Source organism: Coregonus lavaretus (genome assembly GCF_964263955.1).
Source record: "Coregonus lavaretus genome assembly, chromosome: 1".
Lineage (NCBI taxonomy): Eukaryota > Metazoa > Chordata > Actinopteri > Salmoniformes > Salmonidae > Coregonus > Coregonus lavaretus.
In genome coordinates this window covers 82,280,846-82,305,288 of record NC_139988.1, presented here as the reverse complement: position 1 = coordinate 82,305,288, position 24,443 = coordinate 82,280,846, and the positions used below count along the sequence as shown (strand labels likewise).

Genomic DNA, 24,443 nt, shown 5'->3' with positions numbered 1-24,443 from the left:
TCACTTCTTTGCGCCGGCGAAGTGCTTGTTGAGGATGCCCTTGGCGGTGTCCAGGGCTGCGTCGGCTGGCACGGGGATGTGAGGGGTGACCCCGGCACCCTCCCAGGCGGGGCCCTGGGCTGTGTCTGAATGGGTGGTGGGGATGCTCAGGAACACGTTGCTCTCGCCCACGCGGAAGGTCTCAGGGGGGTGTGAGGCGCCGTTGGTGGTCTCGCCCACTACCATGGCCCGACCATGCTTCTTCATGATGTAAACGAACTCCTCGGCGGCGCCGGCCGTGGTTCTGCTGATCAAGATGATCAGGCTCTTCTTGGTGCCGTACCTCGCACCTGAGAGAGAAGACGAGAGTCATTTTCATCTGCTGACAGCGCACAATTGTATTCTGCTTGATCCAAATCGAAAAAACTCATTATACAGTGCACATTATGAAACTTGGGAGTTTATTACCAGTGAGCTCAGGTAGAGTCCACAGCTCCTTAGTGGTGCCAGACGGTCTGTCGTACAGTTTGTCCAGCAGGACCTGCTTGTCTGCATCAAAGAAGTAGGAGCAGAAGCCCGCAATGGCAGTGGTAGGCCCGCCTACGTTGTTCCTGCAAAAACAATTATACAAACTCATTCAATATAAAAGATGAACATGTTGGAAGCCTTTCCCTATGGTCCAACTGTCCCCATTTAACCCAACTAAATGGTAAGCCACTCGCTAACTCTGTTAATCTTAGTGAACATAAATATGTTCCTCTAGTTGCTATGCTCGTAAATTGAGCTTTGAGTTTCACTATAAAGAGAAGTCTTACAGATGTAGGATCTTAATTTGAGCCAGTTTGCCACAGCAGGAAAATAAACATGCAGCAACAGTAAATGTGAATTATTATGGGGATTATAGTTAATGGACATTTTTGTAGGGTTTATACATTTTTCGTAAGGGAAAATCAAGTCTGAAAATTCAAAGTGGAAATTACAAACTTCAGAAGCCTTTTAAAACCTCAAATACACTACTAGTTTTACATTTCCTGCATTGCAGGAAAGTTCTTCTGCAACAGTGTGATCAAATTAAGATCCTACATCTGTACCTGAGATCAACAATCAGAGCATCAGTGTTAACAACTTTGTTCCACACATGCTCCACGATGATCTGGGCAATGGCCTGAACCTCCTCGAAGTTACCAAACATGTCAAAGCGCAGATAGCCAATGTTGTTCTCAAACAGATCCGTGTGGAAGGAGACCTTGATCAGCTCAATGAACATCTCTGGAGATGGGTTCTGAAATCAACATAAATGTCTCAAAATTGTCCCCCTAATTAATATGCAATGTTATTCTACTAGATTTCTACTGAAATTAACAGAAAATTATTTCAGGCAAATATTCATTAAAAAAAAGTTTCTCTCTGGATTCACATAAAAGTATTCTCTATAGATAAATGTATTACATAGGCTACAAATACAATACAACATAAAATCTCTTACCATTGGTGGCAGGGGTGAGGTGTTGTGTGTGGTCTTCAGGCACTTGTCTCCAGACAGTGTCATGAGGTCAGCGGAGAGTTTTGTCTCCAGATCCACCTTTGAAGAAATTAAGTTGTAGTCACCGCTCGCTGCTGCTAGCTTCTCGGCAACGTCCGCTCCGACATTCTCAAAGGCGTAGTTGTTGGCCACCAGAGCGCCAGTTGCCTCGAGAATGGCAGGGATCTCGGCACGGAGGTTAATGATCTTAATGGCAGCGGCCAGGGCATCTTCAGCATCGACCTCAACATCGGGCGTCACGCCGGTGACCTCCCAAGACTTCCCTGTGATGGGGTTAATGGACTTAGCCGAGGGCACTGTGACATAGAAGTCTGTGTCCCCAATCTTGATCTTGTCAATTTTCACGGACCCGCCAGCGGTTTTCTCCCCGACGATTGTGGCCCTCTTGAGGTTCTTCAGACAGTAGGCAACGTCCTCTGCAATTCCCTTGGTGTGTGCACTAGTCAGGATGATGAGGGATTTCTTGGTTCCGTACCTCTCGCCCAGCAGTGTGGGCATGGACCACATCTCGGTGGTGGTGTCGGAGGGACGGTCGTACACGCTGTCGATGTGAATCAGAGGCTCGGCATCGGTGAAATAAGACACAATGTATGGGATGCCCGACAGATCCCCGCTGCCTGTGTAGCGGAGGTCAAAGATCAGAGCGGACGTGGGCAGAATCTTTTTCCAGACCAGCTCCAGGAGGAGGGTGCCGATCTTGTCGGCCAACTCCTCCCCGATGATGTGGTCGATCCTCAGGTAGCCGATGTTGCCCTCCAGGACCTCCAGCTTAATGGAGCTCTGGAGCACGCCGATAAGCTGGTCCGGGGGCAGGGGTGGCAGGGCAGGGGCTACCGCAGGGACGTAGTTGGGCTCATGGGAGACAACCAGTCGGGGGTCGTTGATGGTACTCTGGACCCCACCGGTCAGGACAGAGGCGAGAGTGTCGGGGTCGGGGATGCTGAGGATCTCTGTATTGCTGCTCGCAGCGTCGATGGCCTCCTGCATGCCAGTCAGCTTCTCCGGGGAGCAGTAGTTGTCCAGGAGAATTTTAGCCATGTCTACAATCAGGTTGGGTGCAAAAGCGCTGTGGATGGCAACATTGCAGAAGACCAGCACTGATGCCAACAAGAGGAGAGACTTTGCCATCTTGTCTGGTTTTCTAGATTGCAGTAAACCACAGTAGTAGCCACTCTGCTGTGGAACGTACGTCTGCAAAGAGGTCCTTGGTCAAATGAGACTGTTTCTCCTGAAAGTTTTCTGTTAACACACACACAAGGATTTTCCTCACAATAAACCTTTAATCGTATTATCCCGAGTGCTTTGGTAAGACAATGGCAAGCTAACAATGTAGGTGCAACATGTTGCCCAAGATATAGATGTTAAATATATATTTGTTGCTATGCATGTGAGGTAAGGTTTGACTAGACACAAAAATCTGCTGTGATTATACTTGGTGGAAATATTCACATTACTGTATGTGCTATACATTTGTGCATATTTTTCTTTTGATTAAAAAGGCTCACTGATTGAAGATCATTGTTAACTGGATAAATATTGTTTTCAAAATTAATGTACTATTTTGTTTGTACCTTATAATTAGGCCTTATGTTGGTCAGTAAGTTGATCTGAAGTGTAATGTTACTTGTGACTGTCCTTATACCATATTTAGGATTATAATCTCTCACTCATGCTGCACATAATGCTGCCTCAATCAGCATTATCCTTAGAACATAGAAATTATACTTAGAACATAGAATGTATACTTAGAACATAGAACTTATACTTAGAACTTAGAATTTATTCTTAAAACTTAGAACTTAAAATAGTCAAGTCGTCCACCCCCTCCCCTTTCTTAATGTCCCGTTGGCTGACCCTATTTTATGGTCTGTAAATATGACATTGAGCTCTGAATAGTTTGTCTCAGGTAATTAATAACTCACAGGTTTATTCAACAGTTTAGTGTTGATTAAAAATCAAAGGAAACTTACCAGGAAGCAATAACATTTGCTCTACAGTTATATTCAACCTACTATACCAGTGTAAAATAGAAAATGGGTATTTCCTCTATTTGGTCATGACACTATTCGTAATCTCTTGTGGACAAACTACGTAAACATAAATGGTACCATAGATCTGTCATGAAACAATGGGATGCTCTTCGTTCCGGTTCTGATCCTTGTTCTATTGTCTTTTCTCTTAACATGTATGGACCCAGAACTTAATCAAGCATGTGACCAATTACGCGAGACTGGGTTAACCGAGATTACACTATTCACAATGAGTTAATGTGGTTATCGTTGATGCTATTACACAACAGGAGAACTGAGTACAGTAGTTCACAACAGGTTTGTATGGGAAATGCTCCCTCTACTGACTGGCTGAAGACTCTTCTACATTATGTGACTTGACAAATGACAAAAAGGAGAAATAACAAATGAATTTAAAAGCAGATTAATATAGAAGTATAAAGTATTTGCGATAAGCAAATGAAGTACATGATAGTACAATGAAAATAAATATCAACCCTGTCTCCTCACCCATATTTAGGCCAACACAAATGTAGCCCAAAGAGTTACATCAAAGAGATTAAAAATACATTTAGATATTCATGAAATATGAATAGGAGGATTTACTACTAAATCTAATCAAATTTCTCATACAAAATGACGCACAGAGGGGTTGATCAAATTCATCGAAGGCAACTCATTTCATCCAAGTCCTGCGACAGTTATTGATCTGTATATTTTCAGGTGCAAAAATAACGCTTTCATAAGGTGCCTAAATGATTAGTAATGTGCAATCTACTATTTGAAGACTTTCAATAAGAGAACCAAAATAGCTTTCCTGTTTTCTGTCCACCTTATTGTTTGGGGTGGTTATATTATACCACAGATACATTATGTCAGGTTACAGAAAAATAATGGTAATAAATAACATTTCTGTGAGAAATTACACAGGAAAATAACATAATTCACAAATACAGGACAAACAAAGTAAACATTTAAAGGAAAGAGAAGTTAAAACATGACCACTATTTCCCTTTATCTCGCTTTAAAAGCCTGGCTGCAATGATTCTCTGTGCAACACTCAGAGCATCATTTGCCTGGGCAGCAACGTGTGGCTCGACCCCAGAGACACTCCACACCTTCCCAGTAACAGCACTCAGGACCACCTGGTTAGGTATGGAGGCATACAGGATACTATTCCCGATCTGGTAGGTGCCGCTGGACAGGGACCCTCCGATGGTCAGCTCCCCGATCACCATCGCCCTGTTCAGGTCCTTCATGGCCCGCGTGAATGCCTCGGCTGCTGACCCCGTCATGTGACTAGTGAGGATGTAGATATCTTTGGTGGAGCCGTACCTCTGACCCTGGATCTGAGGCAGGGTCATGACCTCGGTCATGGTGGTTGTAGAGCGGTCAAAGACGGTGTAGAGGTGTCTCAGGGGCTCAGCATCAAAGAAGTAGGTACAGAGGAGTGGTATGGCTGTGGAGTAACCACCTGTGTTGTATCTCATGTCGATGATCATTGTGTCCGTGTTCACCAGCTTGCTCCAGACCAGTTTGATCAGCTGAGGGCCGATGGCTCTCATCACTTCTATGTCTGCCATCATATCGAACCTCAGATAGCCCACGTTCCCGGGCATCACCTCGATCTTGAACAGAGTGTCAATGATGTAACCCACCTCCTGAGCTGTCGGGATTTTTGGCATATCATGCAGAGACTCGGGTTCGACGTCGCAGTAGAATATGTGCAGCCGGTGGTCGCCTGACGTCTCCTGGAGGTCAGCTGTTAGCTGGGATGCCAGAGACTCATAGTCGACCACCGATCGATACGAGCCCTCGGCCCATTTGGTGAGCAGCACTCTACTGAGCTTGTTGGCGACCTCAGGGATGGCATAGTGTACTTCCAGGAGCTTCCCCGTCCCCTCCACCAGTGAGAGAACCTCCCTGTGAAACTCTATTATCCCATGGGCGTGGTCCACGGCTTCCTCAGCAAGCACTATGGCATCGGGGACCACGCCTCCACCTAGCCAGCACTCGCCGTTGTTGTCTATGAAGTTTATGAAGGGGACAGTGATGACAATGTCCGTGTCTTCCACCTGGAATGACTTGGAGTGCATCAGGGTCCCGGATGTGATTTCCCCGATGAGGGTGCCACGGTGCAGCGACTGCATCAGATAAGCAAATTCCTCCCCTGCACTGGCGGTATAGTGACTAGTCAGGATGTACACTCCACGTTTAGACCCGTAGGGTGGGCCTGGGAGGCCGGAAAGAGTGTTAAACTCAGTGGTGGTGTTCTGGATCCTGTCGTATATGGTGAAGAAGTGGAACTGTTGTGACGGGTCTTGGAGGAAGGAGAGCAGGATGCCCATGGAAGCTGAGGACCCACCTGTGTTGTATCGCAGGTCGATGATGAGGTTCTCTGTGTCTTTGAGGGCCTCCCAGATTTTTTGGCCAATCTGCTCTCCTAATTTGACCATCACTGACACATCTCCAAACTTGTCGAAGCGGAGATAACCAGTGTTTCCAGTTAGGATGCTTACTTTGAAGATTGTATCCACCAGGTTCCTGAGAAATGCTGGATCGCCTGGTATGTTCTCAGGTTCAAAGTCTTCCTCAATAATAACTGGGTGATCTTGGGTCAGTTTGATCATCAGACGAGGGTCCTCTGACACAGACTGCAGTTCATTGTTGAGTTTATTCGCCAGGTCCTCCTCTGAAATGACAGAGAAGAAATCAGTGGATTCCAGATGTTGAAGGAAAGCCGGTACTCTGTCTGTGAATGAGTAGTACTGCCTGATGATGTCAGAGACGCTCTGGACGGCCCTTGGAATGGCACTCCTGACAGACAGTAGATTTTGGGCATTAGCAACAGCCTCCTTGGCATTGATATGTACAGAGGGAGAAACTCCACTCACTTCCCAGCTTTGGCCTGTTATTGGGTTCACTGACCTGGCCACTGGAATCGTGATGTAGAAACCAGAATCTCCAATTCTTATCTTCTCAACTTTCACTGACCCCCCGGCTGACCTCTCTCCAACAATGATCGCCCTCTTCAAATGCTTCAGAGTGTAGGCGACTGCCTCAGCCGCTCCCATAGTACGCTTACTGGTTAATATGATGAGGTCCTTTTGCTTTCCATACCTCTCTCCCATGATAGATGACATAGTCCACAGCTCCTTAGTGGTGTTAGAGGGTCGATCGAACACTGTGTCAATGTGAATGAGAGGTTCTGGGTCGGAAAAGTAGGAGATGATGAAAGGGACTCCGGACAGCTCCCCAGCTGTGCTGTAGCGCAGATCAAAAATTAACGAGGAGGTGTGGGCGACCTTGTTCCAGATGTTGTCCTGGAGCAGCGGGCCAAGCTTGGCGGCCGTCTCCTCCCCTATAATCTGGTCGATCCTCAGGTAGCCCACGTTGTTTTCAAGGACCTCCAGCTTCACAGAGTTCCTTACCAGACGGATGAGCTGCTCAGTGGGGAGAGAAGGGAGGGCGGGCGGCATCACTGGGACAAAGTTTGGCTCGAAGGACACAGTTAGCCGAGGGTCATTGAGTGCACCCTGCACGCCAACCGTCAGCACAGATGCCAAGGTCTTGCGGTCAGATATTTTGAGGATTTCTCCACTGTTGATGGCTTGCTGAATGGCCTCCTGCATGCCGAGCAGATTCTCAGGGAAGCAGTAGTTGTCTAGTAGAATTTTTGCCATGTCCAGCACCAGAGCCGGCTGGAAGGAAGAGCTGCCAAAGAGAACATGGCAAAGAAGCACCAGCAGTGCTGGTGAGAACTGACCTCCTGCCATTATTGCGGAGAATGTTATATTTTATCTGCGTTATCCTGCTTTTTGGTCCATTCATTCAGAGGGACAGTCCTTTGTTAAGAGAGAATGTTTTAACCACCAGGTTTCGGACAACAACAATTACGTAAGAGGCTTTTGTTCCCAATAAACCTTTAATCGTATTATCTGCGGTGCATCCGCCAGCCAGTAACAGATCAAATATTTTTAATTGGAGATGTTACATCAAAGGTATTATAATGTACGTATTTAGGGATGCCACAGGATTATTGGAGTTTCCCTTTTCCACTTGCTTTATTTCATTTGTTTTATTACTGTGAAGGCTTCTGTGTGGATGTACAGTATTTAGTTTTATGCATCAAATACAAAACCTTCGCATTACATATTCTTTTTTTGAATTTCTATGATATGCACCACCATGTCATGCACAGACTTGAAAAAAAGGGATGAGATATGAAAAGAGATTAGATTAAAGAGGTAAAAGTCTACCGGATTAGTATGAAAGCCCCATGTGAAAGTCACAATCACTTATGAAAGCGTTGTGGTTCGGTGGAGAATAGGGCGTGTGAGGTCATGTCTGGGGCGCAGAGTGGATGACATGATTACGCAGTTTGTGTTCACGTATGTACGCCGCCTTAAACACAGAATGCAGGATGGAAACGGAAGATTCAACAGCAATGATTATAAAATGAACATTAACTACCATTTGTTTGAAAGTACTTATATATTCACTATTTACATTGCATGTTTGCATCCAGATTTTCACTTACTGAGTTTAGTGACATCTCCCCTGTGTTCATTTATCAACGGTGAATATAATTTAGGGTTGAGTGAGTTCAATACAAGTCTTTCAACACTGGGAATTTTTACAACACAGAATTACGCAACTACATATCGTCTAATGCTGCAGCACGGTGTGTACCGTTAATCTCGCCTTAACTTCTAATACCCATTCTTACATAAGCCCGTCTGGCGATTCCTCATGACCAATCAGGACCGGGAATCTCATTTTAAGACTCCGGTACATTGTTCACTGTGTCATTTGGGAGGGTTAGTGTTATCCGTGATCCTTGGGATGTCCCTATCCTAAACCCTAACCTTAATCCCTACCCTAACCCTAACCTTACCCATAACAATTACCTAAGTCTAACCTTAACCCTAACCATTTTAATGGGGTAAGGACGTCCCAAGGATACAGAAAAAGCAAGGACCCATTTGTGAGGGCATGTTTGGCACTAAAATGGATAGTGAGGAAGTCATCAGGGGGAGGAACTAATTTAGGCAATTGTGGTCTCTGTTAATTAGGCTAAAATCAGATGTCACGTCATGTTTTAATGGAAAGGTGATACACTACGTAGCCATCTAACATCTCATTCCAAAATCATGGGCATTAATATGGAATTGTTCTCCCTTTTGCTGCTATAACAGCCTCCACTCTTCTGGGAAGGCTTTCCACTAGATGTTGGAACATTGCTGCGGGGACTTGCTTCCATTCAGCCACAAGAGCATTAGTGAGGTTGGGCACTGATGTTGGGCGATTAGGCCTGGCTCGCAATCGGCGTTCCAATTCATCCCAAAGGTGTTCGATGGGGTTGAGGTCAGGGCTCTGTGCAGGCCAGTCAAGTTCTTCCACACCGATCTCGACAAACCATTTCTGTATGGACCTCACTTTGTGCACGTGGGCATTGTCATGCTGAAAAAGGAAAGGGCCTTCCCCAAACTGTTACCACAAGGCTGGAAGCACAGAATTGTCTAGAATGTCATTGTATGCTGTAGCGTTAAGATTTCCCTTCACTGGAACTAAGGGGCCTAGCCAAAACCATGAAAAACAGCTCCATCCGCCAAAACCAGATTAGTCCGTCGGACTGCCAGATGGTGAAGCGTGATTCATAATTCCAGAGAACGCGTTTCCACTGCTCCAGAATCCAATGTCGGCGAGCTTTAAACCACTCCAGCCAACGCTTGGCATTGCGCATGGTGATCTTAGGCTTGTGTGTGGCTGCTTGGCCATGGAAACCCATTTCATGAAGCTCCCGACGAACAGTTCTTGTGCTGACTTCCCGAGGCGATAGTGGTCCTCTGTAGCTCAATTGGTAGAGCATGGCGCTTGTAACGCCAGGGTAGTGGGTTCGATCCCCGGGACCACCCATACGTAAAAATGTATGCACACATGACTGTAAGTCGCTTTGGATAAAAGCGTCTGCTAATTGGCATATTATTATTGATAGTGAGTGTTGCAACCGAGGACAGACGATTTATACACGCTACGCACTTCAGCACTCGGCGGTCCCATTCTGTGAGATTGTGTGGCCCACCACTTCGCGGCTGAGCCGTTGTTGCTCCTAGATGTTTCCACTTCACTATAACAGCACTTACAGTTGGCCGGGGCAGCTCTAGCAGGGCAGAAATTGACTAACTGACTTGTTGGAAAGGTGGCTTCCTATGACGGTGCCACGCTGAAAGTCACTGAGTTCTTCAGTAAGACCATTCTACTGCCAATGTTTGTCTATGGAGATTGCATGGCGGTGTGCTCGATTTTATACACCTGTCAGCAACGGGTGTGGCTGAAATAGCCGAATCCACTAATTTGAAGGGGTGTCCACATACCTTTGTATGTATAGTGTATATTAAGACTGAGCTATATTTGTTTTTACTGTGAAGCGGTGATGTAAGTGTCTACGGCTTTCTCATCCCTTGACAAACATTTGCTTAATTGGGAGGGGAACCATCACCTCTGATTAGAATACATTGATGTGTATTGACTACTTTGTGTTGACTAATGTTCACAGCTGAAGTATGTCGGGATCAACATGTACTTAATATTTAGACGTATGTGCAGTATTTTAGTTGAATAATTACAAAAACAGTCAAAATAAAATGCAAGGAAGGAATGAAGGAGCAAGGAATATACATAAAAATACTGTTTATTGTCCACCTGTAGAGTGCGCTCTTTACACATTATTCAAAGAAGAACTTCTTTCAATTAATGTTAATTCATACAGTAGTACAACTTCAGTGGAGAAATACACTGTTATGTTATAGCGTGGTCTCTGACTCTAATACAAAACTAATGAGAACACTACATATTTAATTAAAGCAATAATTTAGAAGTCAGATTCAGAAATGCCCTCTTATAAAAAATACTTTCAAAATCTACTGTCATTAAACATGTAGAGCAAGATAGTCCTCTTAGTCAATTGATTAATAAACAACACTATGTACAAACTCTTTCAATATTATGATCATTTTGTTATCGATATCAAACAATTAATGCACACTGACTTCATAATAGATCCAATTGATGATCTCTTTTGTTTTCTAAAACCATTATAATAATGATAAAGGCTAATAAATCATGAAAAAATATTGTATTATAGGTTTTATTGATATTCTATACTGACTGAGTTTTCTGAGCATAATACTAAATAAGAGAACTCCAACACATCTTACAACAGGAATGTACAGATTTACAGAAAAGAGTTAAAGGGGACCACCATGGATGTTACCTCTCACTACCTACATCCACACTCTGCCACCTTCATCTCCTCGTACATATGTCGCACAGTGATGACACCATTCTCCTGGTACATGACCGTGATGGGGGCCAGTTTTGTGGGAACGCAACATGCCATGTTGGCTTTTTTGGGGTTCTTGAAATTGACCAGGGTTTGGATGAGGGTGTGTTTGGAAGGGGTCATGTCGTCATTCAGGGGGTAATAACATACCCCTCTACACTCAAAGGCATCATACTCAGGGGGCGCTACGATCCACTGGTCCCAGCCGATATCTTTGAATTTGACGCGCATGGAGGTCCGTCGGCAGTAGCTGGTGTCCCCCTGCCTCTTCCACCTGTGGTGTAAGTCCACGGGGATCTCATTGAAGTCGGGCCCTTGCCAGTCGCTCCCTGAGAAGAGCGTCTCTTCCTCATAGACTATCTCCTCCCTCAGCTCCTTCTTGGCTTCTCTCTTCCTGATCCCCAGGTCATCAGAGAAAACGATCAAAGCAGCTGACTGGTTATCCCCCACACCCATGCTCACGTCCAAACCTCCGCCTTTGAAATGCCCTCAGTCCCACCTGTCGACCACCACCTCAAACTCACTGGCCTCACGGCCCGATTTGACCCAACTCTGGATGGCGGTGGTCACATCGAAAGCTTCCCAAGAGTGATTGGCCCCAATGACCTCTTTCCCATTCACAAGGTGGGCTGTGACCTTGTTTCCTTTGTACTCCACTTCATAGACATTTATGGAAGCCCCGATCCCATTGGTGGTTGAGGTCACACTATTATCCAGCAGGGTGAACAGCCTGAGTTCCGCCATGGTGACCTCTTCGTGATTTGGGACAGTTACATTGAACAGCAGTCTGTGTTTTGACTTGGTGCCATTTTTTGCAGAGTGACTGACATCTGTGAAAGTAGGCAACAGGCATATGTAGTTTCATATTTGATATAACTTATTTGTTTCAATAGCCTTAGACGCACACAGGCATACAGTACTAACATAATGCCTTCAGAAAGTATTCACACCCATTTACATTTTAGTCATTTAGCAGACACTCTTCTCCAGAGCGACTGGCCCCCCGTGGGAATCGAACCCACAACCCTGGCGTTGCAAGCGCCATTCTCTTCCAACTGAGCTACACGGGGCCAACACCCCTTAACTTTTTCCACATTTTGTTGTGTTACAGCCTGAATTTGTTATTGTTTATATTGAGATGTTGTGTCACTGATCTACACACAATACCCCATAATGTCAAAGTGGAATTTTGTTTGTAGAAAAAATTTGAAATTTTGGGGGAAATTAAAAACTGAAATGTCTTGAGTCAATAAGCATTCAACCCCTTTGTTATGGCAAGCCTAAATAAGTTCAGGAGTACAAATATGCTTAACAAATCGCATAATACGTTGTATGGACTCATTCTGTGTTCAATAATTAACATGATTTTTGAATGACTACCCCATCTCTGTACCCCACACATACAATTATATGTAAGGAGCCTCAATCAAGTGGTGAATTTCAAGCAAAGATTCAACCACAAAGACCAGGGAGGTTTTTCAAAGAAGGGCGACGATTGGTAAATGTGTAAAAATAAAAAGAACTGACGCTGAATATCCCTTTGAGTATGGTGAAGTTATTAATTAGGCTTTGGATAGTTATCAATACACCCAGTCACTACAAAGATACAGGCGTCCTTCCTAACTCAGTTGCTGGAGAGAAAGGAAACTGCTCAGGGATTTCACCATGAGCCAATGGTGATTTTAAAACAGTTACAGAGTTTGATGGTTGTGATACTGTCACGCCCTGGCTCTGGGGACACTGTTATGTTGAGCCAGGGTGTGTAGATCTATGTTCCCTATTTCTATGTTGGCCTGAGTGACTCCCAATCAGAGGCAACGAGTGTCAGCTGTTTGCTGGTTGTCTCTGATTGGGAGCCATATTTAAACTGTCGGTTTTTCCTTTGTTTTTTGTGGGTTCTTGTTTCAAGTTGGTTGTGTTTGACCGTGTACTGTCACGTTAACGTCTTTGTTGTTTTGATCGCGTTTCGCTCAATAAAGAGTATGTTTGCCTGCAACGCTGCGCCTTGGTCCTCATCTGTTCCCGACGATCGTGACAGAAGAACCCACCAAGACAGGACCAAGCAGCGTGAAGAGGAGAGAGGATGGACCTGGGATCAGTGGAGTAGGAGTCTCGACTGGGCCCAGCCAAGTGAAGAGCAGAGAGGCTGGTCTATGGAGCAATGGATTAAGAGTCTCGACTGGGCCAAGCCAAGTGAAGAGCAGAGTGGTTGGACTTTGGAGCAGTGGGGTGAGAGTCTGGCGAGAACTAGGGAGGCCTGGTCCACGGGGAGGGGAGACACCCAGAATTTTTTTAGGGGGGGGCTCACGACGTGGACGTCGGGGCAGCAGGAGGCCGCGATAGAGCGGTCCAGCGGGTTGACAGAGGAGGCCGCCAGGTTACGGGGGCCACTGGTGTTAAAGGGGAAGGAAAGTGTGGAGGCACGGCGAGAGGTACTGGGGTGTGTTACCAGTCCGGTCCGGCCCGTTCCTGATCCCTGCATAGGGCCAGTGGTGTGTGTCCCCAGTACGGTCCGGCCTGTCCCTGTTCCTCGCATCGAGCCTGTGGTGCGTGTCGTCAGCCCGGCCCGTCCTGTTCCTGCTCCCCGCACCAGGCCAATGGTGCGCGTCGCCAGCCCGGCCCGTTCTGTTCCTGCTCTCCGCACCAGGTCAATGGTGCGCGTCGCCAGCCCAGTCCGGCCCATTCCTGATCCCCGCACCAAGTCTGTGGTGCGTCTCGTCAGCCCGGCTCGGCCCGTTCCTGCTCCCCGCACCAAGTCTGTGGTGCGTTTCGTCAGCCCGGTCCGGCCCGTTCCTGCTCTCCGCACCAAGTCTGTGGTGCGCGTCGCCAGCCCAGTCCGGCCCATTCCTGCTCCCCGCACCAAGTCTGGGGTGCGTTTCGTCAGCCCTGTCCGGCCCGCTCCTGCTCTCCACACCAGGCCAGTGGTGTGCGTCGTCAGTCCAGCACGGCCCGTGCCTGTTCCCCGCACCAAGCCAGGGGTGCGTATCGTCAGCCCGGCTCGGCCCGTTCCTCCTCCACGCACCAAGCCAGGGGTGCGCATCGTCAGCCCGGTCCGGTCCATTCCTGCTCCACGCACCAAGCCAGGGGTGCGTATCGTCAGCCCGGTCCGGCCAGTTGCTACTCCACGGACCAAGCCAGGGGTGCGCATCGTCAGCCCGGTCCGGTCCATTCCTGCTCCACGCACCAAGCCAGGGGTGTGTATCGTCAGCCCGGTCCGGCCAGTTGCTACTCCACGCACCAAGCCAGGGGTGCGCATCGTCAGCCCGGTCCGGTCCGTTCCTGCTCCACGCACCAAGCCAGGGGTGCGTGTCGTCAGTCCGGCTCCGGCCAGCGGGGCCAGACCGGACCAGGGGTACTTTGGGGGGTTGGAGAGGGAGTGGGGATCGGGCCCAGAGCCGGATCCGCCGCCAAGGCGGAGTGCCCACCCGGTCCCTCCCCTGTGGTATTTAGTTGGCGCGGTCGGAGTCCGCGCCTTTAGGGGGGGGTACTGTCACGCCCTGGCTCTGGGGACACTGTTATGTTGAGCCAGGGTGTGTAGATCTATGTTCCCTATTTCTATGTTGGCCTGAGTGACTCCCAATCAGAGGCAACGAGTGTCAGCTGTTTGCTGGTTGTCTCTGATTGGGAGCCATATTTAAACTGTCGGTTTTTCCTTTGTTTTTTGTGGGTTCTTGTTTCAAGTTGGTTGTGTTTGACCGTGTACTGTCACGTTAACGTCTTTGTTGTTTTGATCGCGTTTCGCTCAATAAAGAGTATGTTTGCCTGCAACGCTGCGCCTTGGTCCTCATCTGTTCCCGACGATCGTGACAGATACTGTATGAGAAAACTGAGGATGGATCAACAACATTGTAGTTACTCCACAATACTAACTTAAATAACAGAGTGAAAAGAAGGAAGCTTGTACAGAATACAAAATATTCCAAAACATGCAACCTGTTTGCAACAAGGCACATAAGTAATACTGTAAAAAATGTAGCAGAGAACATATAATTTTTCTCCTGAATACAAAGGGTTATGTTTTGGGCAAATCCAACACAACACATCACTGAGTACCACTCTTCATATTTTCAAGCATGGTGGTGGCTGCATCATGTTATGGGTATGCTTGTCATCGGCAAAGACTAGGGAGTTTTTCAGGATAAAAATAAACGGAATACAGATATAAGCACAGGCAAAATCCCAGAGGAAAACCTGCTTCAGTCTTCTTTCCAACAGACACTGGGAGGCAAATGAACCAACAACCTAAAACACAAGGCCAAATCTACACTGGAGTTGCTTACCAAGATGACATTGAATTGTCCTGAGTGGCTTAGTTACAGTTTTGACTTAAATAGGCTTGAAAATCTATGGCAAGACTTGAAAATGGCTTTCTAACAATGATCAATAACCAATTTGACAGAGATTGAAGAATAATAAGCAAATATTGTACAAAACAGGTGTGCAAAGCTCTTAGAGACTTATTCAAAAAGACTCACAGCTGTAATCACTGCCAAAGGTGTTTCTAACATGTATTGTCTCAGGGGGGTGAATACTTATCTAATCAAGATATATTAGCGTTTTATTTTTCATAAATATTTCATAAATGTTAGATTTTTTCTTCCACGTTAACATTACAGAGTATTTTGTGTAGATCGTTGACCAAAAATGACAATTAAATCCATTTGAATCCCACTTTGTAACACAACAAAATGTGGAAAAAGTCAAGGGTTGTGAATACTTTCTGAAGGCACTGTACGTACGTAAATGTTGTGTTAACTTATAAAAAACCCGGTAACGAAAGTCTTGTCCCCAAAATTAATTTTTGACTTGCTTATGTACATACCTTGAACGGTGAAGATGCGAATGACATCAGAACGAGGCATAGCGGACTTGTCAAAGGCATACTTGTTGTACAGTTCAATCATGAACGGAGGTGGGTATATCTTGCTGTGGTCTTGTGGGACATCTGATAAGTTGAGTTTCCTCAGAAACCCTTCCTTCATGTTTCCCAGAAAGCTCTGCAACCTGGAGTCCATGTCCTCCTCTTCGACCAGGTCCTGCTCGGAAGTCCCAGAGAAGCCCTCAGGATCTTTGCTTTGGAGGACATCGTTCAGTGACTTGCATCTACAGGACCCCATGGACACCAGCAAACTCAATCACATCTGGAAGAGGAAACGCCTTGAGCACTGCATCTTTAGATCAGATCCTTCCCAATCAACACGCTTTACCTTCCCAGTTCACACTATGTATTTAACACAGATTTTGGGTGACAATCTGTTGAAATTGAGATTCTTCTATGCTAGAGCTGGGGTCCGCTCCCATGCTCTAGAGTAAACAGTAGCCTCATTTCAACCAAAATAGTAGCACAGACATTCTTATCTTGACCGTTGATACTGTATCTTCATTTGGGCCTTGCTGTCATTAGGACCTTGCTGTCATTAGGGTCTTGCTGTCATTAGGGCCTTGCTGTCATTAGGGCGCTTGCTGTCATTAGGGCCTTGCTGTCATTAGGGCCTTGCTGTCATTAGGGCGCTTGCTGTCATTAGGGCCTTGCTGTCATTAGGGCGCTTGCTGTCATTAGGGCCTTGCTGTCATTAGGGCCTTGCTGTCATTAGGGCACTTGCTGCCATTAGGGCCTTGCTGTCATTAGGGTGCTTGCTGTCATTAGGGCCTTGCTGTCATTAGGGCCTTGCTGTCATTAGGGCGCTTGCTGCCATTAGGGCCTTGCTGTCATTAGGGCCTTGCTGTCATTAGGGCCTTGCTGTCATTAGGGCGCTTGCTGTCATTAGGGCCTTGCTGTCATTAGGGCGCTTGCTGTCATTCGGGCCTTGCTGTCATTTAGTCATTTAGCAGACGCTCTTATCCAGAGCGACTTACAGTTAGTGAGTGCATACATCATTCTTTTTTTATATATATATTTTTTTTTTACTGCCCCCCCGTGGGAATTGAACCCACAACCCTGGCGTAGCAAACGCCATGCTCAACCAACTGAGCTACATCCCTGCCGGCCATTCCCTCCCCTATCCTGGATGACGCTGGGCCAATTGTGCGCCGCCCCATGGGTCTCCCGGTCATGGCCGGCTACGACAGAGCCTGGATTCGAACCAGGATCTCTAGTGGCACAGCTAGCACTGCAATACAGTGCCTTAGACCACTGCGCCACTCAGGAGACTAGGGAGTCATTAGGGCCTTGCTGTCATTAGAGCCTTGCTGTCATTAGGGCCTTGCTGTCATTAGGGCCTTGCTGTCATTAGGGCGCTTGCAGTTAATGAAGATTCTGTAAACATTTGACAGACACACTGCTATAATGAGAGAGGGGCTGGAAATTGCGAGACTGCTGACAAACACTTTACTAAATTCTTCCCACTTGCTTCCCACTCGCGGGTCATAGCTAAGGCCGACGGAAATCACCGTAAATTAGGAGAGGCAGTAAAATACATAGTGAGAACCTTCCCTTATTGATACAGGGCATGTTTTCTTCAGAGTCTTTCAGATACATAAGCAATAACGATATCATATTTGTTCAACATAAAAAAACAGTAACACATTTACTTTGACATTTTAGTTACAGATTAAATTGGCAGCACTCAATAATAAAAAAATACAAAAAACCTCTTCATCACCAGTACACACAGTGGCTAGGATCCAGTGACATCCGAGGCAAATGTGTCTGGGGACTTTGGCCTGAGTCCTGGCACTTTCCAACAGGGTGTTTTGTCTCTGTCACACATTCAGGCAGACCCCCAGCCCCCCCCCCCCCCCCATCTGTGGGATATCTTTATGAGTGAAGGCCAGTTAAATATCCTCTGACATGCATTTTCCGTAGAGAGAAATGCACCAGATAAACAAGTGATTTGGAAATTAAGGTACTTTCTTTATTTGAGTCTGAAATGAGTAACGCATTCCTTTAATTCTAATATTAGCCGCTTGACTAATACTGTAAATATGTAGGATGCTCTTTGTGTCATAAAACAATGATCCTCTTAGGCTGCATTTACACAGCGAGCCCAATTCTGATATTTTTTCCACTAATTGTTTTTTTGACCAATCATATCAGAGCTTTTCATATCAGCTCTTTTTCAGAGCTGACCTGATTGGTCAAAAGACCAATTAGTGAGAAAAAATATCAGAATTGGGCTGCCTGTGTAAACGCAGCCTATAAGGACTCAGGACAACGTCATCATAAAATGATTACAACCCCACACAATCTCCCAGGATTTTCATTATACATGTACACTTTATGTAGCATTCAGTTTATTTCCATTTAAGTTTAGCGTCAATCAAGGCCATATTTGGGCAATTAAAGCACAAATGATCAAAACCGGACAAAGCCTAAACAAAGGATAAATGCACAATTCACAATGTTGGAATAGTTACATAGCACAATATTCTCAACACTTTTGTGGTAGTTTGACGTTAATCAACTACAGTATGATGCTGAACATTTTGGATGTAATGACTTTGCACTAGTGGTCTATAAGTAACCAGAAATTAAGCTCTCTTTCCATCAATAACATCAAAACAATCAATCTCAGGTCTACGTCTTCAAATGGCAATTTTAAAAAAACTATTTTCTATTTCAAAACAGCATGTGGAATGTGCTACCTATCTCCTTTTTCTTCTCTAAATATGATGACAATAGATCCCTGATTCAAACTTATGCAAACATGACATTTTATCTTCCACGTCCTTCTAAGATCATCACAGTGTGCATGCAGTCAGAAAACAACATGGAATTATTTATTAAAATATTACATTCTCTCATGTATTAACTATTTATTTTGAAAGATTAATTAAAACTGCACAACTAGTAAACACTACAGGCAAAACATAGTTTAAGATCCCAGCAATTATTTACAGAAATAAGTCTTATTTAGTTGTATTAGTTACATTATTATTTACAGAGGTTCAGCTTTTGAGTCTTGTACCGTATGAAGACATCATATCTAAAGCTCACCTGAGTCCAATAGTCTAAGTGCACTGCAGTGGAGGCTGGTGGGAGGAGCGATATGAGGACGGGCTCATTGCAATGGCTGAAATGGAGCAAATGGAACTGAGTCGAACATGTTGTTTCCATGTGTTTGATACAGTTCCATTTATTCCATTCCAGCAATTACAATGAGCCCGTCCTCCTGTAGCTCCTCCCACCAGCTTCCACCGAAGTCCAGTACATGGCAACAGGGTCCATTATTTGAGTTACTTTGGAATCCGAGTATACATCAGGAGCTCTGGATGGCTGAAGACTTGGAACTGACAGTTATACAGGCCCAAATTCACCTAGAGTTGAGCTGCTGAATGACAAAGAAATGTCTGTGTAAATCACACTATTCTGATAGTCAGACATAGTGTTCTCTGCATCTCGCCACCCGAAACCCTTATCTATAATCCAGATCTCCCTCCATGGTGAGTTCATCCATCGCAGCCTCATCAAAAGATGTCTGTCTTTTTTACTGTGTTGACTGAATTTATCTTCTGCTCCACTCTGTCTGATTCATTGTACTCTGTCTCATGCATTATGCATTGAGGCTCCTTCCGGGTGGTTCTACTGGCAGGCGCAGGTCTCAACAGACATGTTGGGGTAAACCTTCAACACCATGTTCCGGCTGGGGTCCAGGAAGAGAACACTCAGAGAGCTCATCCTGTCCGGAACACAGCAGGGCTCCGGAATGCCGGGAACGATTCCCACCGCCCTCACAATGCTTTGGATGGTGGCATGGTTAGAGGGCCGGGCAACCTGGGAGCCAGAGAGGGAAAGAAGCTGGAGTTAAGAGGGATTCTCTTTCACAAGGGAGTATGATGATGACATCACATTTGGCTAGCATGTACACTATATACACAAAAGTATGTGGACACCCCTTCAAATTAGTGGATTTGGCTATTTCAGCCACAACCATTGCTGACAGGTGTATAAAATCTAGCACACAGCTATGCAATCTCCATAAACAAACATTGGCAGTAGAATGGCCTTACTGAAGAGCTCAGTGACTTTCAACGTGGCACCGTCATAGGATGCCACCTTTCCAACAAGTCAGTTCATCACATTTCTGCCCTGCTAGAGCTGCCCCGGTCAACTGTAAGTGCTGTTATTGTGAAGTGGAAACGTCTAGGAGCAACAACAGCTTAGCCGCGAAGTGGTAGGCCACACAAGCTCATAGAATGGGACCGCCGAGTGCTGAAGCGCATAAAAATCGTCTGTCCTCGGTTGCAACACTCATTATCAAGTTCCAAACTGCCTCTGGAAGCAACGTCAGCACAATAACTCTTTGTCGGGAGCTTCATGAAATGGGTTTCCATGGCCGAGCAGCCGCACACAAGCCTAAGATCACCATGCGCAATGCCAAGCGTCGGCTGGAGTGGTGTAAAGCTCGCCACCATTGGAATCTGGAGCAGTGGAAACGCGTTCTCTGGAGTGATGAATCACACTTCACCATCTGGCAGTCCGATGGACGAATCTGGGTTTGGTGGATGCCAGGAGAATGCTACCTTCCCCAATGCATATTGCCAACTGTAAAGTTTGGTGGAGGAGGAAAAATGGGATTGGGCTGTTTTTCATGGTTCGGGCTAGGCCCCTTAGTGAAGGGAAATCTTAACAATACAGCATACAATGACATTGTAGATGATTCTGTACTTCCAACTTTGTGGCAATAGTTTGGGGAAAGCCCTTTCCTGTTTCAGTATGACAATGCCCCTGTGCACAAAGCGAGGTCCATACAGAAATGGTTTGTCGAGATCGGTGTGGAAGAACTTGACTGGCCTGCACAGAGCCCTGACCTCAACCCCATCGAACATCTTTGGGATGAGTTGGAACGCATACTGCAAGCCAGGCCTAATCGCCCAACATCAGTGCCCGACCTCACTAATGCTCTTGTGGCTGAATGGAAGCAAGTCCCCACAGCAATGTTCCAACGTCTAGTGAAAAGCCTTCCCAGAAGAGTGTAGGCTGTTATAGCAGTGAAGGGGGGACCAACTCCATATTAATGCCCATGATTTTCGGAATGAGATGCAGGTGTCCACATACTTTTGGTCATGTAGTGTATTTAATCCAGCATGCTCTTCATCATCTGATCAATTAAAGCAATTTCAAGCATCTTTATTTACTAAATAAATACTACATGACACACTGAAGTAAAACCGTACGCTAACCTACCTTAGGAATAGGAAAACCGCATGTGCCTGCACAGTAGTAGGCATCAAAAGCTTTCGGGGCTAACACCCACTCGCTCCAGCCGATGTCTGCAAAGTCCACTCTCAGGTAGCGTCGGGCGCAGACCCTGGGCTCACTCCACTGTCTCCTGCGAGCCTTCTTCATGGTCCTCTCATCAAAGCTCAGCACCTGGGGCTTATTCAACCCCTCACTGCTCTCCTGGCCATGCTTTCGCCCATCTGTCATTGAGGGCTTGATCTTGGGAGCAAAATAAGTGCTCTCCCATAGCTCATGGCTCTTCAAGGTGTTGAACTGGACCTCAGGCAGGTCATTGTCCTCTATTTGGTCCAGGGGGGACAATGCTTCTCTTTTCAGCCTGGAGGCTGGAGGAGATTCGTTGGCCGACCGGGTGGGCTCCTCGCCCGAAGGGAAAGGCCCGTACCTCTGCAGGGTCATGGCCACGCTGTTGGGCTCAGATATGGCCATGTCGTTGGCATATGCCAGGACGTACGGTAGGATGGCTGGAGAATGGCGCTCCTGGTTCCTCTGGGGCCTCACCCCAAAGTCAAACTCTGCGGTGATGAGGAGCTCTCCCAGGATGCGGGCCTCTTTGACCACAGTGGAGACGTCCCTTGTCTGCCAGGACCCTCTCCTGGGAGGGGGCAGAGTGACGTTGCCCAGTGGGGAGCCGAAGGCAGAGTTTGGGGACGTTCCTCGGAAGAGGAGCTGGGACGGGGGATGCTGCTGGAGGTGCTGGATGCGACAGGAAGTGCTTCGGGAGCGCCGGCAGATCCAGGGTCGGTGGCGGGGACGCTGGTCCAGGAAGTGGAATGTGGCGGACAGGATGACCTCCGACTCCTGGATGGACGACAGGTTGAAATGGAACCACACACTGTTCTTGGATACTCCTGCAAAGAAAATAAAGACAAGACAATGGAAAGACGTGTGTGGTCGACAGCATTTTCAATTCTAAACATTATTTTTCAACGTAGCCTACTTTCAACAGTTTTTCTGCAAACTATAATGTCATAAAAACCATGAATGATTAGCTGTGGGTGAAATATTATCACATACAACAGGTTACAGTGCAACCATATGGTATGATAACAATCTGATTGCAATACACAACATTTGGATTACAATAAACAATCATCTTAATTTCATCCCTTGACTCCCACTGCTGTTTGAAAGATAAACATTGCCCCTGAAAAGGTCTTAGACATATGGAAATGCTTAGGAGCGCACCAGAAGAGTTTTCCATGTGCCTCTAATGGCGTCTGAGTCAGTGTCATAATCGGCTTTTGTCTAATATGTCATGGATATTAACAGTAGCCTATACTCTCTGATCACATTGAGCTTGAATCAAGTAGTGACAGGGCATGGGGTTGCTTATATTAAACACATTCAATAGCTCAACTTTATTTATTATTCACGTTTTGCTCTTGCAAAATGATGTTTATGTCACTTTGTACGGTTCCAACTGATATAGGCTACTGTATCTGCTGCATTCTACTTACAGCAGCCTGCCACTTCATATTAGGTTATGTGATATTATAGTGTCATGCAGTAACATATACACCTATAATAATAATAATAATACATTTTATGTAGCTGACGGCATTCGGGACACTCAAGGACATCTTACATTAAAAAGGCCTACATAAAATCTAGTGCAGTACATAAAATCATAAAATCAAGCGCATCAATCTATAGGGCAGGAGAACACTCACCTGGAATAGCCTTAAAACTTCTAACGGTATTTCCGTCTCGATGGCGTTGGGGCTCCTTACTGTACTTTTCATAGACTTTAAACATATTGATGGAGAGCATGTCCCGCCGTGCGCTTTCGCGCGAGGATGTGCCATCGGTAGTTCCGTGGATATCGCTGTCCTGCTGCGTAATTTCGGGTGGCTCCTCTGATAAAACTTCCACGATACCGGAATTTAAAAATAATAACAAATGCACCAGATGTAATAATATCTTCGCCATATTTTCTATTCAAAACGAGTTATTCCATCAACTACCGTCTTTCTTTAGTGTTTGAATGTGCCAAAATGTGAGAAAAGTCCTCCACAGCTCTCGGCAGTGTAATTCCAGGATTCGCTTGATTAGTTGTTTTTCTTTTTACTCATATGTAGATTGGAGTTCAAAGTTTAAAAAGTTAAGTCGTATGACAAGCACACTTCACAACTTATAGCTCCACACTTTCTTCTTACTACCAGAGAGACCAGGGGGTAGTCTACTGCTTTAGCAGTGACAGATGGTGACGCTTTGCAGCGCACAGCCAACGAGAGAGAGTCAAGCCCGCAGATCTCCCCCATTGTAGAATAACTGTATGTGCTGGCAGCTGTGAAATTTTAAGTGCTATAGATATTGCAAGTATGAAAACAGGAATTATATTATATTATTATTAAAGGTTTCCATACATCATTTTATAAAAACATTTACACTCTAAACCCAATTAATTAAATTAATTTTGACTGTGTAAACTATTAAGTCTATTTTGTTCCCTTCTAGATAACCATAGGCATGATGATCACATAATGACTGGGGCACAGGGCACTCCCTTGTAGTGCAGAGTTGCATGAAGAATTGATGTTTCGGTGACATGTCGATATGTAAAGACATGTCTCCCTTCCTGGTCTCTCCAGCCAACCATGCTCTTGTTTTTCTTCCATTTCATTCTTTTGTGGCCCCTCGGTCGGAGGACCCTGCTGGAGCCTCCTGGGTTTCTGGGGTCTTGATGTCAAGTTAACAGCAGTACAATGCAGACCCTGTGAGAGAGGTGGTGACAGCCTGGCTACTGGGGTCAGTGAGCCATTAAAATACCTTCTACTGGCCTGATGGGAATCACTGGGGCCTTTCACACCATGCTTTACATGTCCTGCAACAGTACTAAAGGCCCCTGCTCCTGAAGCACTCACTAAAGCAAGGATTGTCTTAAGGTTATCACTACATAGCCTAAGCACGATCATATCAGCCTCAGCTGTCATCATGTGTCGAGATCATGGTAGACCCTTCCCATCAGAGCCACCCATAATTGCCTTTGTAACAATGAGGTTGGAATAATGCTGTGAAATTGTAAAAAATTATGATAATGCCCTTTTAGTGTAAGAGCTGTTTTAAAAGACCGCCTGAAATGTCAGCCTATTTTGGTGGGATTAAGTTTTGACCTGCCTGGTGACATCACCAGGCGGTAAATTAGTTAACAGACCAATAAGAAAGAGAGTTCCAAACCTCTCTTCCAATAACAGCTAGTTTTCAGTTTTCCCCTACCCACTCAGACCACTCCCAGACAGTCCTAGCAAAATTCTTGCTTGAGAAACTATTTTAGTTTCTTTTTGACCATTTTAATTGAAAACAATCACAGTAAGGTACTTAATTGTTACCCAGAAATGATTTGATATTGAGATAAAAATGGCTGCATTGGACCTTTAACTGTTC

General features: G+C 45.7%; 2 protein-coding genes and 1 pseudogene across 3 annotated transcripts; all 3 read right to left on the bottom strand.

Moving 5' to 3' along the window:
* irbpl (interphotoreceptor retinoid-binding protein like) lies at window positions 1-7,307 on the bottom strand (the record flags this gene model as incomplete). Its single annotated transcript, XM_084167791.1, has 5 exons — window positions 1-329; window positions 448-590; window positions 1,071-1,261; window positions 1,466-2,663; window positions 4,555-7,307. 5 exons carry the CDS (start codon window positions 7,305-7,307, stop codon window positions 1-3), a joined length of 4,614 nt encoding a protein of 1,537 aa, XP_084023917.1.
* A 3,506-nt stretch (window positions 7,308-10,813) lies between these two features.
* On the bottom strand, window positions 10,814-16,047 carry LOC311129971 (growth/differentiation factor 2-like; annotated as a pseudogene). The gene is made up of 2 exons: window positions 15,699-16,047; window positions 10,814-11,706 (listed from the first exon to the last, which is right to left on the bottom strand). The product of its transcript is annotated as a growth/differentiation factor 2-like (transcript).
* Window positions 16,048-19,397: 3,350 nt separating this feature from the next.
* Window positions 19,398-22,988, bottom strand: LOC311129932 (growth/differentiation factor 10-like; the record flags this gene model as incomplete). Its single annotated transcript, XM_084162504.1, has 3 exons — window positions 19,398-19,589; window positions 21,003-21,907; window positions 22,730-22,988. 3 exons carry the CDS (start codon window positions 22,986-22,988, stop codon window positions 19,398-19,400), a joined length of 1,356 nt encoding a protein of 451 aa, XP_084018630.1.
* Window positions 22,989-24,443: the final 1,455 nt, after the last annotated feature.